The sequence below is a fragment of the Miscanthus floridulus genome, chromosome 2 (assembly GCF_019320115.1).
Source record: "Miscanthus floridulus cultivar M001 chromosome 2, ASM1932011v1, whole genome shotgun sequence".
NCBI classification, from domain to species: Eukaryota; Viridiplantae; Streptophyta; class Magnoliopsida; order Poales; family Poaceae; genus Miscanthus; species Miscanthus floridulus.
Window position 1 is genome coordinate 36,952,547 of NC_089581.1, and position 15,844 is coordinate 36,968,390.

At 45.3% G+C, this 15,844-nt stretch overlaps 1 protein-coding gene across 1 annotated transcript; it reads right to left on the reverse strand.

Annotated features, from left to right (window-relative positions):
- Positions 1–5,595: 5,595 nt before the first annotated feature.
- On the reverse strand, positions 5,596–5,901 carry LOC136536345 (uncharacterized). Its single transcript, XM_066528674.1, has one exon. The coding sequence runs from the start codon at positions 5,899–5,901 to the stop codon at positions 5,596–5,598; it is 306 nt and encodes a 101-aa protein (XP_066384771.1).
- Between the last annotated feature and the right edge of the window lie 9,943 nt (positions 5,902–15,844).

Here is a 15,844-nt window from a genome sequence, read left to right on the forward strand (position 1 = left end):
GCATGGTATAAGATCAAATTTCTGCTCCATGGTCCTAAGCCAATCATCAGCCTCCAATGGTTCATCTGCCTTAGTGAACACTAGGGTTTTGTATCTATGAAGTCCACATATGTAGCCTCCTGCCTGTTATGATGGCGACCACGGTTTCCATGCATCTGATTCTGATTACTTTGAGCCATCTCATGAAGCAAACGAGAATTTTCAGCCGTCACATTAACAAGTGCGGTTATAGCATCAGCCAGATTTGTTGGAACTGGTGGCGGATCTGGAATACCATCCTCATCTTGTGAAGTTCCCGGAATATACGAACCCCGCGTACGATGCATCTGCTCATAACAAACCAAACTTTATTCATAAGTCTTTATTGAATTGCACAAAAGCTTACTCCAGACGCATTACATAGAGTTTACTAAAATAAACACAAACCCGCATGAACCTAAACAGAACTACTTAACTTTAACTAGAACTAACTATTATACAACTCTACTCCTTTCCTTGATTACTTCAAACTTTAGGCTAGGTATCCATTCCAGAAATATTACCGCCTTCATTATCACTTTCATCGATCATTACTAATTCTTCAGGATCTTCTTCTTCTTCTTCTGATTCGTCATCATCGGCAAGGATGACACCGGGGTCCATGGCATCAGCTTGGGGTTCATGATTTGGATTTAGTAGATTGCTAAGCCTATGAACTTCCTCATGTAGATAGGTATTATGTTCTTCTAAATCTTCTACATAGAATTCTAGCTCATGAGTTCTAGCTCTAGCTACATCTTCCCTATGCCAAGCTTCATTCCTTCCCTCCACCATATGAACTAACATGCTTTTGCAGTTCCTGTGTGCGGTGGTGAGACGCCTCAATTGATCATGTAATTCTCCTACCTATATAGCATCCAAAGCCCTATCTCTAGTAGCTTGTGCTAACTCTGTAGAAATCCTCTATATCTCTGCCTGGGGATCAGGCCTAGAGCTGCTACTACTAGCACCATCATTCCTAGGGGCAAGTTGGTGATGAGGAACTCCTTTGGGTCTAGTGGACTTACGGGGTGTCATCTTGGTATGAGCCATACTGTAGGAAACCAATTTAATCCAAGTAAGACCATTTGATCAAAGTCTAAAGAGCAGCTAGGATGGATTACATTACTCAAACTAGACTCACTACTCAACTCCAGACTCAGAGGTGAAGGAAGTAACGAGTGAATTAATCATGATGCATGAATCATTCTTACGAACAAAATCATCAAAGCTTATAATGCACATAAACAACATTTGTTTTTATATAGGGCATAGTAAGATTACTACTCCACCACATGAAACCTTTTTTAATCAATTAAGGAATGGTGAGAAAGAAATAAGATAAGTCAGAAGCAATTTAGACCAAATTAACAAGTTAAGTTTAGTCATCCTAAATTATTTTGAAGTTTTTATAAACCAATACAACAAAGACTTTGTAACGATCGCTCTGATACTATTCTGTGGTAGAACCTCCTAAATTATAGGATCCACATGCACCTGTCACTGTCCAACGACCTCTGACGACTATGCATATGTTCCTAGTAACTTAAGAAGATTGTCGGGTATCCCTGAGGAACCTCGAATCATCCACGATTTCTGAGCAGAATCATATTACAGAGTCATTATAGTATTACAACATTTAATCAAATATCTACATCAAAGTAAATTAGTGGAAGTCTTACGATAACTTAGTTTACAAACCAGTTGTTTCAAACCTTATAAACTAAGTTCGATAATTATTACAAACCATAGTAGTAGTGGAGTGGCATAATTAACAAAAACATAACCCACAAAATAAGCATCCTGCCCACGGATCACATATTCATTTATCATCATTGACCTGAACAACAGTCATGCAGCAAGGTCCAAAACAAACCTGCTCAGGAGGCTCACCTGCAACAAGGGTCAACGAACCCTGAGTACAAAAGTACTCAACAAGACTTAACCGAAATAAAACCGATAGGAACACCGGAATGCAGGCTCAGAGATTCAAGGTATGGCTTTAGCGAGAAACAAAGTTCTTTTGCGTAAAAGCTCTTTAACAAAATTATTTATAACAATATTTAAATATTTCATAAGATCATATACAAAGCTAACATGATCCATAGTGAGATCATGAAACTTCATATCCAACACCTCACAAACCTTATTCGAGTCCTAGTTATTAAACTACGATGGTGAACAGAGAAGTGAGTCTCCATAACCGAGGAGCAACGACGATTCGAACTGATTATAAACCCAGCTGGGGATTCCAGACCACACGACATATGCAGGTTCCCGACCTACATATACCAACCTACCCTCAGGTCCTCTAAAACAAGAATGGGGACGCGCCACCCGAGAATACAGTACTCCACCAATCCAGCCCATTGCCACATGGGTACACGCTATTCCCGCCATCTCTCCACTCCCAGTGTGCGAGTAGCCATTCTCGTAATAGAATAGCCAAGTTAAGGCTTACGGGAGTATGTGGTTAGTACTACAAAGTTTCACCGCACACAGTTCAACAACGGTACGGACCTTAACCGACACAGACGGAAAGAATCCGCTCACAAGACCTCCATGTCTTGTGGCTCACACACACCGAGTCCGCCCGGTCTAGATTTATTACTTCACATGCTCATATTTCATGATAACATAAGTAACCAAAGATCCATTTAAAACTCGTAGGTGACAGGTAATCATCTGACTAAACATGACTGAGCATAACTAGTCATTTACGAATAAAACAGGTAATCAAGGTAGATATGGAAAAGCAAGGTTGGTAATGCACCAATTAGGTTTCCACTTGACTTCTAATCACTTAATGCAGTACAGGAAAGCAAAAGCGAAATTAATTTATAAAACACAAGGTAGGGTTGTATGCATCCGGGACTTGCCTTCGTTGACAGAAAAGTTAGGTTCCTGCAACGTTCCACAAATATCCGATCCGACCTCAACAGACGGATTAACCTCCTCAACCACTTGATTAACTACCACGTGTTCACCTTCGTTCACTACACGTAGTAACAATGCCATGTTTAACATGATGCGAGATATAAAACATGATGCTCGATGATGGATGCAAAAGTTAATAACTTGAATACAACTTTTCTTCGCGGTATAGTTACAAACCATTATCATAAAGCATTTTTAGTCGTTCTTCTAACAAGTCAAAGGTTCACTTATCATACCTGCTTACCAACTAAAGCTTTATAATGAAAAGACATGTATAAACAATATACAAGGAAATATATAACTTTTACTTTTTACCCAAGAGGTTGCATCTAAGAAGCAATCAAGTTTATTAACATGCATTTACTAATGAAATTCTTAATTAAGTCATTTAGAATTATTAACTAAAGGTCAAACATAAGCATATCAAGAAGGTAATCACTTGGCCATGACATAGCAGGGGGGTGTTTCATGATCTATAATCAACTTCAAAAATCATTCAGCACATCTCATGATCTATGTTTATCATTTTGACAATTATTAACTAATAATTAAGGCATATAAATAAGAGTATAATTAAACATCATCAAATTAATCCCAAACTTTTTGTGGAGGCAGGCTTTAACAATAAACAAATACACTAAAAGTTTCATGGTCACTAGATATTTATTTTGGCCTATAAAAATCACACAACAATCATTTATTAATTAAAAGAGCAAATTTTTAAGCATCCAAAAACTGTTGATTTTCATGATTTCATATTTTTCCTACATAGAGGACATCATGAAGAGGCTACACAAAAAGTTTCATGATTTTAGCGTGCACCAATAAATAGCAATCAAATTCACAAGTTTCAGCTGAAAATAGAAAAAGAAAAAAAAAATCCTGCAGCACACTATTTATCTGAGTCACAAGATTCACAATTAGGCCCTTGCCTTTGTTCTAATTGCTGCGCGAAGCCCCTGTCGCGATTTTCAGAACAGAGGACGCCAGAGAAGTTCGATTTTTGGCCGGTGAAGACTCGTCGGCGGCAATTGGAGGGATGGTCAAGCGATGGGGTGGCGAGGCGAGCCTGAGGGTGGTCGTAGCTCGGCTCGTCGCGACCCGTGACGGTCTAGCCACACGAGCCCGTGGCTCGGCGGCGGAGAGGCACGTCGGCAGGGAGTCACGACGGCGAAGCGAGGTCGAAGTGGAGTTGTAGAGGTACAGCCTTGTCTAGGGAGGCTGGTGGCTATGGTTACTAGGCACAAGGAGGCGCGGAGGCTCAGGAGCTAGTGACGGCTGCGGAAACCGGCATGGCAGCCATGGCGGCGAGAAAAACAGAGGACGCAAACGGAGAAGAACGGCGACGTCGGAGGCTTTAAAATGTGGCCAAGAAGAATGAAGAAGCCACGTAGGAGCCTTTCCCACGCCAGCGCAGAGCCAAAGGCGGCCACAAGCGTGACTGGAAGACAATTGAAGCTCGCCGTCGGTGAGTTGGTTGCCGCGGTTACTGTTCACCGTAATTACAAAATTGCCACTCGCTTAATTTCCCCATTTACTCTAAATTTTATATGGTAACTCAAAAATCTCCAAAAATAAAAGTTGTTCAAAAACAAAAGTTCTACAACTTTGCTTTTATAACCACCCCCTAATTCGGTCTACATTTTGAAATGCAAATTTGAATTCAAAAGGGGACACTTTAAGTACATTTCGCCTTTTCAAATTACTTCAAATTTTTCATAACAACTTTGAAAACTCCAAAAACAAACTTTGTACAACTCAACAAGCCCTACAATTTTTCTTTAAGGCTCAACCCTAAAATATGCTTAGATTTTGAAATGAGTTTTTAGGGTAGGATTTAAATATTGAAAATCAGGATTTTTGAAATTTCAAATCAATACAAAGATTTCGAACTTGATTCAAACAATACCAAGCAATACTTATAACATAAATGTAAACTTGTTTTAGTGAATGCATATCAAAGTTTGCCATATGACCAATGCCTTGCAATGCATATGATGATATGTCCAGTTTTTAATACTTAAACACCCGAGGTGTTACAGGCCACCCATCCTGGTCAGGTTGGTTAGGTGGGTCGATTTGGTTGGTGAAGCACTGTTGCATGCACTATTGATAGGTGGAACTAGTGTTCTTCAGACCAAAAGGCATGGTTATGTAACAGTACGGACCATATGGGGTGATGAATGAAGTCGCGACCTGGTTGGACTCTTTCATCGTGGTCTGGTGGTAGCTAGAGTAGGCATCTAGAAAGGAGAGGATTTCGCATCCTAAGGTGGAGCCAATTATCTGGTCTATGCATGGCAAAGAAAAATGGTCCTTTAGACATGCCTTATTGAGGCCAGTATAATCGACACACATTCTCTATTTCCCGGTCTTCTTTTTAACAAGAACAGGAATGGCTAGCCAGTCGGAGTGGTATACCTATTTGATGAATCTAGCAGCCAGGAGTTTGGCGATCTCCTCGCCTATTGTCCTGCGCCTCTCATCATCAAAGCGACATAGGCATTGCTTGGCGGGCTTTGAGCAAGGGACAAGGCGTAGTACATGCTCGGTGACCTCCCATGGTATGCTCGGCATGTCAGAAGGTTTCCACGCGAAGACATCGCGATTGGCGTGTAGGAAGTCGGTGAGCTCGCTCTCCTATTTGGCCGAGAGCTTGGTCCTGATCCGTACTATCTTAGTCGGGTTGGTGGGGTCGATTCCCACCGCCTTGGTTTCCTCTGTTGGGTGGAAGGCACTCAAGGAGGTCGGCTCATTGCGATCTGGGACTGCTAGAGTCGATGAATTCCTGAGCTCTAGGAGCTCAATGGAGTTGATGATGGCCGTGGTGAGCTCGTAATGCTCGCGGTCGCACATGTAGGCATGCGAAAAGGTGCTACCCACGGTGATGACGCCATTCGGTCCCAGCATCTTCAACTTGAGGTAGGTATAGTTGGGGATGGCCATGAACTTGACGTAGCATGGCTACCCCAAGATGGCGTGCTAGGACCCTAGAAAGTCCACCACCTCAAAGGTGAGGACCTCTGAGCGAAAGTTGGCTCGGTCACCAAACGTGATGGGCAGGTCGATCTACTCGAGCAGGTACACCTGCATCCCTAGGATCACACTATGGAAGGGAGAGCTTACTGGATGGAGATCTGACCAGGGGATGCGCATGGCGTCGAGGGTGTCAACGTAGAGGCTGTTGTCGCTGCTGCCTCCAACCATCAGCACCTTAGTGAGGCGCTTCTTGCAGATGATAGGGTTGACAACGAGCGATTAGCGACCCAGTCGGGCGACGTTGGAAGGATGGTCCACCCGTTCAAAAGTGATCGGGGAGTCCGACCAGCTAAGGAAAGAGGGGACGATCGATTCAGCGGTGTATGCCTTTTGTAGCGTACCTTGGGCTGGCGCTTCGAGTGGATGGCGTCGGATCCCCCAAAGATCATGAGGCATTCCTCGGAGTTAGGGAATCCTTCATCATCCCTACCCACCATGCCTCCTTTCTTGGTCACTGCCTCTTTGCCCTTTCCTTCCTTTGGCTTGTCGGCGTGCCATAGAAAGCACTTGAGGAGCTCGCAGTCCTTGTAGAGGTGCTTGACAAGGTAGGCATGGTTGGTGCATGGACTTTCCATGAGCTTATCAAAGTGGTCGGACTGGCCCTGCTGGGGCTACTTGCTCACATGATCGGCTATGGTGACCAAGGCTAGGTTGGCCGGTCGGTGCTGATCCTTCTTGTTCTTCTTACCCTTTGTGTGGAGGGGCCTTCACCTTGGTCCTCGTGCTTAGCCTTGCCCCTATCTCGACCACCGCTAAAGACCACTCCAACCACTTCCTCACTAGAGGCATGGTTCATGGCGACGTCGAGTAGGTCATGGCCTCATGGGTGGTGCGAGGCTTCAGATGGCCGAGCTTGTGGATCAAGGACTCACAAGTTGTCCTAGAGAGGAACGCACTGATGATGTTAGCGTCAACGACATCAGGAAGGGAGTTGCAATGCTTTGAGAACCTATGGATGTAATCCCATAGGGACTTGTTGGGCTTCTACTGGCAGCTCTTGAGGTCCTAGGAATTCCTAGGATGGACGTATGTCCCCTAGAAATTTTTTATGAAGACCCTCTTAAGATCCACCCAGTCGCGGATGCTGTTGGGTGGGAGGAATTTGAGCCATGCTTGAACATGCTCCCCACGCAGATAGGGAGATATTGAATGCTGAAGTGGTCATCATTCACCCCTCTGACTCGGTGGGCGAGCTAGAAGTCTTTGAGCCATATACCAGGGTTGGTCTCCCTGGTGTATCTGGCAATGTTGGTGGGTGGTCGAAAGTGTTGTGGAAATGGGGCTCTCTAGATGCGATGACCAAAGGCCCATGGTCCTAGGCCATCTAGGCTAGGACTCTGGTCATTGGGTTGGCGACCATGCCTGGGGTGCGTGTCCCTGCAGTCCTCGATGGTCAGGCCAAGATCCATGTAGCCTGCTCTTGCCGCCACTCGATAAACATCATCATCATGTTAGGCATGGCGTCAATTGTCGATGAAGCTATGAGCATCATGGTTCAGCCCAAGATGTTCATGCACAAGTGGTCAGTGTAGGGCGAGCGTTGGGTTGGGCTGCGGTGCAGCCATGGCATCCTGCCCCACTCCCAGCAACTATAGTGGCGAGTGGATGGAGCGAGTTGACTGGTGCTGCTCCTATCCCCTGGTGGGGCAAGAGGCCATGAGCCAATGTCACGACATGGATCTCTCCTCCTGTTGAACGACGGTGGTCTCCACCAGCGCCCGGAGGTTCTGGTGGATTGCTTGCTCCTAGGGGTCGATCGGCTGGGGAGGCCACACAGAAGCATTGCCGTAGTAGCGATGTTCTGGCCAGCTCGAGCAAATTGAGGGGGTTGTTCCCCTATCTAGGATGTTGTGCTAGACCTAATGGGTGTGACCCTAGGCGCCGCTCACCGAGTTACGCATGTGAGGCATCAACGTACTATGCTGAGCGCGCTAGCGTGGCTGGCGGCTGGCTATGCTTTCTTTGTCATAACTCCTAGGTCATGCTCCTATGCACATGCGAGGGCCTCCGCACGAGGGTCTAGAGGGGTGTGAGTTTGTAGAGACTCCGCTACCACCGACGGTTATCCTAGGGCATCCGCCATAGCGCACTCCCGAGATAGAGGGTGGCTAGGTACCATGACTGTAAGGAAAATAGACCCTAGGCCCATTTACTTTGGATTTTGGTGTTTGATGACCAACGCAACCAAATTGGACTAATAAATTTGCAAGTGATTGTTTTATAGTTCAATAGGATGCAAGATGTGACTTGGACAAAGGTGACATGATGATCCGATGATCGACACCTCAAGCAAGACCTTAGGAGCACAAGATAAGACCCAAGATATCAAGCAAAGTCCAAGCATAAAGATAGGAACCAAGCCGCACGCAAGATCACGAAGAAATGAGCTCATAGAAGTGACCGGACGCTGGACTGGACGCTGGATGAAAAGCGACCAGATGCTTCGATTAGAGGCTCAGCAACAGCAACAGCGACCGGATGTTGGACCGAACGCTGGCGGCAAATTGACTGGATGCAGGACAGCAGCATCCGATCAAGTACAGAGAGGTTCTAGAGCGGTGAACTTGCGACCGGACGTGTCTGGTGGCAAGTGACCAGATGCTGGCATCGTTCGATCAATTGTTCGTGGCTCCAATGGTCGGGATGACTGGATGCATCCGATCATGATGACTCCAGCGTCTGGTCAGTAGCAGAAAAGCAGGACTTCATCCCCAACGGCTACTTTCTCAGTGGAGCTTATAAATACAACCCCCAACAAGCCATTTGAGTAGAGTGGAGCTAAAGAAACATACCAAGGGTGTTGATACACCATTTTAGTGATCTCCACTTGCATAGTGCTTAGTGTTTTATTAGGTGATTAGAGTAGGTGCTTTGCGAAGTGCTTAGGTTGATTAGACCATCGCTTATGCGCTTGTTCTAGGTTTAGACCTAGTGTTTAGTGAGGTTTGCATATCTCTTATCACTCGGTGCTTGCAAGCACCATTGTTGTACATCGGAGGGCTTATAGTCTTACGAGATCACACCAACCGTGTTTATGGTGTGGCCGCCACTACGTACCGGAAGGAACAAGGCCCGCAGCATTTCGGCCAGAAGCTTGATAGTAAAGACAGTGGGGAGCATCCGGAAGAGGCTTGCCGGAAGGCACGTTAGTGACCCACTTGCACGTGGGGAAGGCCTGAGGCTATCCACGGAGTTACTCGACCGGGAGCTTAGCCCTTGTGAGGGATTCCTTGCGAGGGGCTTCAACGAGGACTAGGGGGAAGCTTGCATGCTTCTTGATACCTTGATAAAAATACCAGTCATCGATGGGAGTTTGCATATCTCTACCTTGCTCTTTAGCTTCCACATTTACATTGATTGCTTTACTCCTTTTGCGGTAGAGATAGCAACACACTAGCAAAACTATAGTTGCACATTTAGATAGTTTATCTTTTACATAGGTTTGGCTAAGGTTAGAAAAATGGGCCATAGTTTAGAGTTAGATTTTTAAGTTCCCTAATTCACCCCCCTCTTAGGCATCACGGTCCCCTTCAACGACGTCATCGATGCTAGAGCTGTCACTTTCAACCTCATCATCCATGAGGTAGTGGAAAGAGGCAGGAGCGTAGCTCGCTATCCCTATGAATTTGGATGTAAGAGGGGCATCGTCAGCATCCTTCGAAGCCCCCACACGTATGCATTCATGGGGGATGCGAGGCCATAGGGGAACTGGTCGCATGGCGGTTATGATGGGGACAACGGGGTCCCTCTAGAGAGTCAGCGGAAGGTATTAAATAGCGAGTAAAGAACAATATGTATGTTACTCATAGTGGGGTTTGAGCCCAGTGTGGGCTCGAAGCGAAGCACAGGTGTCTCGTTGTTGAGGTTGTCAAGTGGCCTAGGGCTGGCGGAGGGCACTCCTCCTCTAGTGGGCACTGGGAGAGGTGCCTCCTTGTGGAGGTGGAGTACGTCAAGTCGGTCAGTGATGAACTCTAGACTTCCAAAGAGGAAGGTCTAGAGTGGCTCGAAGATAGGAGGAACCCACATCCCAAATGGTGAGAGCGTGGGAAACTCTAGCGAGCCAAAGTGGATCGTATCGCTTGAGCTCGCCATGTCAAAGATGGTGGAAAGATGGGTCATCCGATGACCAAAAGCGTGAATGCACGGTGTCTTCCCCATGGATGGCACCAACTGTCGGTGCGAAAAGTGACCAACAAGTAAATATTTGAAATTTTTCTATGCGTTGTGATCGAATATGACCTAGCACTCATTGACATAAGATCTATATTGGTTCAGGCAACGTGCCCTATGTCTAGTTTCAGACGATCGGTCCTAAGCCTAGGTGCTCAAAGTTTGTTGTGGGGTTACAAACAGGTATGGAATGAGAAGAGGAGTGTTAGAGGCCTGGTCAGACTCTAAACCAAGTGGTTAAGAGTGATAGGTGCTCTAACATGCGCTAAGTATTAGAGTGTATGCTCTATGTAGCTATTGAGATCTAGAGATGTGGAGCTGTTTGAATGCTCAGGTTCTCTAGAGCTAGATCTAGAGAGAGAATCTAGCCGGAGAGAGTCTGAACGGCCGTTCCTATTGGGAGAGAGCGCATCCCCTTTTATAGGTGAAGGGGATGGCCTTACAAGTTAGAGAGAGAAAGAGAGAGAGAGCATGCATGTGTGCTACCTAGCCTTGTTGCTCAAACCATCAGGTACGAGATGATTGTCGGCGCCCACAATACTATTCATGCCCAGATGCGTCTAGCAGGTTTTACTGTGTCCGCCTAGTATGGTAAATGTCGGCGCCTACAATACGGTAAGGCAATTGTTGGCGCCCACAGCACTGTTTGGGTTTTGATACATCAGGAAGGTTGCATAGTACCCACCTGGCATGGCCTAGTGGCACTGTCCTGTAGGTGCACAGGGCATGGTAGGGTACGGTCCTCGATATTGCGGTTGACTTGAGCATCTTGGCTTATCTCCTCTGCCTGATCCTTGGGTCCTCACCGAGCGGGCGTCCCCGATTGGTCGTTCCCAGTCGGCCCCAACCATGTCGGTTGGAGAAGGATCATGAGTGGAGGTCCGGCGTATCCCTAGTCGAAAAAGGAGGTCAGAGTCAGATTGTGTCCCCACCTTGGCCAAGCCTTCCGATCGGAGATTGGATCCTTCTCTTGGCCAGTCATTAGGTAACTAGGCCAGCCTGGAAGGTGCGCGTTGTCATTACGCTGTCTGCTAGGCTGAGTTTTTGCTAGGAAGCGGGTTCATTGGGGACCCCGGGTTTATGAACCCGACAACAATATTACCTGAGGAAAACTTAGATGAGGATGCTACTATTTTAGTGGATGAGAAACAAATCTATGAAGCCATGGGCTTCAAAGCAGCAGATGAGGGGATAGCAGGTGCTGATGGTCCACCAGAGGTTCCAGTGCCAGAGATTCCTCCTAAGGTGGAAGAAGAAATGGAAGCAGTAGTTATCCTTGTTGATGATAATGAAGCATATGAGCCCTTGTTTTTCTATGATAGAGACAGTCCTGACATGTCTGTAGGCACACTGTATCCATCAATGCCTCAATTAGATTGGTAGTTAAGCAACATGCTATAGTCAAAGAGTTTGAGTTGGGCACTGAGAAATCTGATCCTCAAAGGTTTAGAGGATTTTGCAAATCAAAAGGATGCAAGTGGATTATTAGAGCTAGAACTCAAGGAGATAACAATGTCAGGGTATATATTACTAACTATTTTTTGTTCTAGAACATGTCACTATTTTTTTATCTAGTTAACTTACTGTTCTGTGGTTTGTATGAAACTTAGTTCATAAGTATAGTCTATTGTTGGCTTGCTTATTTGTTTGTTTGCATATACAAATAAACTCTAATGTGCATACTTGTGCCTCAAGAAGGAGAGTTTTGAATAGGATGGCATCCTAGGCATGGATTACAGAGAGAGCAGTGCCTTCGCTTAAAGACAAGCCTTAGATGGGGGCAAGGGAGCTCAAAGAAGAACTTGAGAAGAAATACAAGATCAACATAAATTACCGGACTTGCTGGTATGGTAGGCAGAGGGCTACATATAAGCTTTTTGGTAAGTGGGACGATTCATTTGATTGGTTATTCAGATTCAAAGCAGAGATAGAGCTTAGTTCCCCAGGTAGTGTTGTTGAGATAGACACTATGAAAGTAGGCAAGAAGGTTCATTTCAGTAGATTTTTCTGTGCATTCAAGGGTAGTATAGATGGCTTCCTAGAGGGATGCATACCATACATTAGTATAAATTCCACTGCTCTCAATGGGCAATGGAATGGACACATGCCTATAGCCAATGCTATAGATGGGCACAATTGGATGTTCCCAATAGTATTTGGTTTCTTTGATTCTGCAACCAAAGAGAACTGGATTTGGTTCATGGAGCAGTTGGCAAGGCACTTGGTCCATTAGACAAACTAGCTGGGTGCATAGATGCCTGCAAGGGTCTAGAGGCTGTAGTTAAATAGGTATTCCCAAGGGCAGAGTAGAGGGAATGCTTTAGGCATTTGATGGACAACATGAAGAAAAGGTTTTCTCAAGGGTAGGGCAGTGGTTCATTGTTGGGTCAATACATGTGGCTAGTAGCTAGAGCTTACACAGAGAAGTGTGAGAGGCTCATGGCCAAGGTTGTTGTAGGTTCAGCAGACATCTTACCTTGGCTGAATGAGCATCACAAGTTACTCTGGGCTAGAAGCAAGTTCTTAGCAGACATTAAGTGTGACTACATAAACAATAATCTTGCTGAGTGCTGGAATGCTTGGATCAAACATCTCAAAGACCTGCCACTGGACTCCCTTATAGATGCAATTAGGATCAAGACAATGGTCTTGTTTGAGAAAAGAAGGAAGATCTCACTAGCTTTGAATGGTGTCATCCTTCCTACTATCATTCACTAGCTAAATGCTACCAGTAAGGGACTAGATCATCTCCAGGTGATTAAAGGAAACCCCCAAGAAGCTGAAGTGACTGTGATGTACAAGGGTGAGGAAATCAGAAGGCATGTTGTCTACCTAGATTTGCAAGAGTGTACATGTAGGGAGTGGCAGGTCAGTGGCAAGCCCTGCCCACATGCCCTTGCTGTGATCACCACTGAAAGGCAGCCTAGACATGGAAAAGTATGTCAATGGGTACTACTCAGTGAAGAAGTTACATGTAGCTTATGCAGGTGTGATACCCAGCATAACTGACAAGCAACAATGGCCTGCAGTTGACAAGGGCTTCAAAGTGTTTCCACCAGTGGCCAAGAAAAAGATAGGACCTAGGAGACAAAGGAAGAATAGGATTCTTAGCTGTTTAGAGAGGACAGGGAAAGCAACAAGGCCAGTGACATGTAAGAGTTATGGTGAGCTTGGCCATAGAGCCACTAGCTAGAGGTGTCCACTAACAGGCATAAAAAATGTATGTTTTTTTTATAATTTCATCAGTTATTGTTACACTAATCTATCTAAGTTACTAACACGTCATGTATAAGAAGAGGACCAAGAAGACAACCACTAAGTCTGGAAGGAAGAAGTAGAAACCTAGTGAGGATGAACCAGCAAAGGAGGGAGAGAAAATATCAGCTCCTACCACTAAGGCAGCAACAATAAAGACTACAAGGAAGAAGAAGAAAACTGCTGACAAAGAAACAACTAAGGAGGGAGAGGTAGCAACAAAGGAACCTACAAGGACACCAAGGACCAGAGCAGCATTTGCAAGGGAGGCAGCAGCTAAGCAAGCACATGAAGGAGTTGCAGGCCAAGCTGTGCAAGGATCAGCAGTGTAGGTGGATCAAGCACTAGGCAGCAAAAGGTTTGTTGCTTCCATTTACATCAACTAGCCACTAATGTATTGTCAGATGCATAAGCAACTAACTAGTTATTCACTTGTAGGAGGTTGGACTTGGATGAACTAGTGCCACTAAAGGTATTACCAGCAGATGAAGCTGCAACAGTGCAACCAGCCAAAAAAATGACCCCCAAGAAAGAAACAGCTAGCTACTAAGGTGAAGAAGGCAACACAGACAAAGGCTGACAACTAAGGCATAACCACTATTTGAATGGCTGTTCTTTTGTATGTATTTTGGAGATAGAAACTCCTATGATCAATTATGTATGGCTATCATGGATATGTTATGTATGGGATAGACCAGTTATGTATGGCTGTCATTGCCAGTATGGACCTATTATGTATGGACCAGTTGTGTTTGGAACCTGCTGAACCTAATAATGTATTAGCTTGGTAAAAGAGAAGTCTAGCTCATTTGGTTTTTTAAATCTCCTTCAAAGTGGTTAGTGTCAAACTATGTTGCCTACTACCTTGATTGTCCCGTTCCAACTCTGGTTTAAAGTCAGTGCAGCCTGCCAAGATGATGAGTGAAGATCAACATTTGCTTTTTTGAGAATTTTTTGGTTTATTAGACTAGTCATGACCACAAGTCTTGCTTCTAAAGACATAATTATCAAAATCTAATTATTTGTCAAACTCCTTTGCTTCAGAATGCATCCATCACTTTCTCATCGAAACAAAGTCCTTAAGCTCTCACTCGAACTTCTCATTCAATGCCTCATAAGCCTAATCTCCACCCATGCTCTTTCTAACTGGCAAATGTTCTAGTAACTAAAACTATGATGAAAAAACAGAATAAGGATCTATAAAGTGACTCACATCACACTTCAACATACATTTTTCCATTGCATTAACATGTTCAGCATACACTTTCCTACTTCTGAGAACAACCATTCACTTGAACACATACATTATGGCAACAATGCATACAACAAATAACACTAAAATCAACATCTTAAGCAAAGAAATCAGGGCATCCATCTTGGCTTCCATGCTGTTCTTCCCAACACACTTTTGACTGTGCTTCTTCTTCACCAAATCCCCAAGCTTCTTCTACTTCTTCTACACCCAGGCCAGCTTCAAGATCAATGACAACAAACTTCAACTCTGCTAGCTTCTTCAAGTATGCTTTCTAGAATTCATAGAACCTACATCTACCAACCATATGCAAAATGCCCAATAGTTAGGGTTCTTCAACCAAACCCAAAACCAAAACCAAAACCAAGAAAAAATCAAAATGGATCAAGGAAAACCCTTACACCTGGTACATTTCTGAGACACTTGAAGAACACACGCCCCTGGTTCCCGTTCTCAGTTGTCCTCACTATCAGCTCGATTACCCTCTCTCTTGCATGTGGAACACACGATCAACGGGAGCCTAGTCTCCTTTCCGGTGTCTTCCTCCTCGATAGCCACGGCGCCATGCTCCTTGACGAAGAGGGCTCTGTCCTCCGAGCCATGGGGTGCACGGGAGATGAGGATCAACTGGGGAAATAGGGTTTAGGGGAGTGCGGGCAGTACCTAGTATGGTCGTCCTGCGTCCAAGGAAGGGGAAGGGGAAGGGGAAGGAGACTCGATGTTGCAGCCACCGCCGCGTCCACCACAGCCGCCGTCGTCGTCGCCAGGAGTGGGGAAGAAGGGGTAGTGGAGGACTGGGTTTGACTCGGGGCTGGGCCGGCTGGAGACAGAAGGAGGAGGCGAGGACAACGTGGTCATTTCGCGTGCCAAGTTAGGGCTCCCAAGCTCCCTGCCACGCTGGCGTGCCCATCTAGCGCGCCATCTCAGCAAAAATGGCAAAAACGTAGGAGAATTACTGTTTACGATGATAAATATGTAAGGGCACGCACAAATGTGGTAAACGAAGGAGTGCCATCCGTAAGGATGACAGAAAGTTAAAAATCCCCTTTCTTGGTTGCCAAAACGTTCGCATTGGGCTACAAGTGGGCCTAATAAATGGGTTTATCTAACATACAGCCCAGCCCAACCAAGTTACTGAGCTCAACCGAGGCAGATCCATTCCATCCATACAGC

What these genes read in the sequence shown, in the direction of transcription:
- LOC136536345 (XM_066528674.1), bottom strand. Translation starts at nt 5,901, where the DNA reads ATGGCCATCCCCAACTATACCTACCTCAAGTTGAAGATGCTGGGACCG.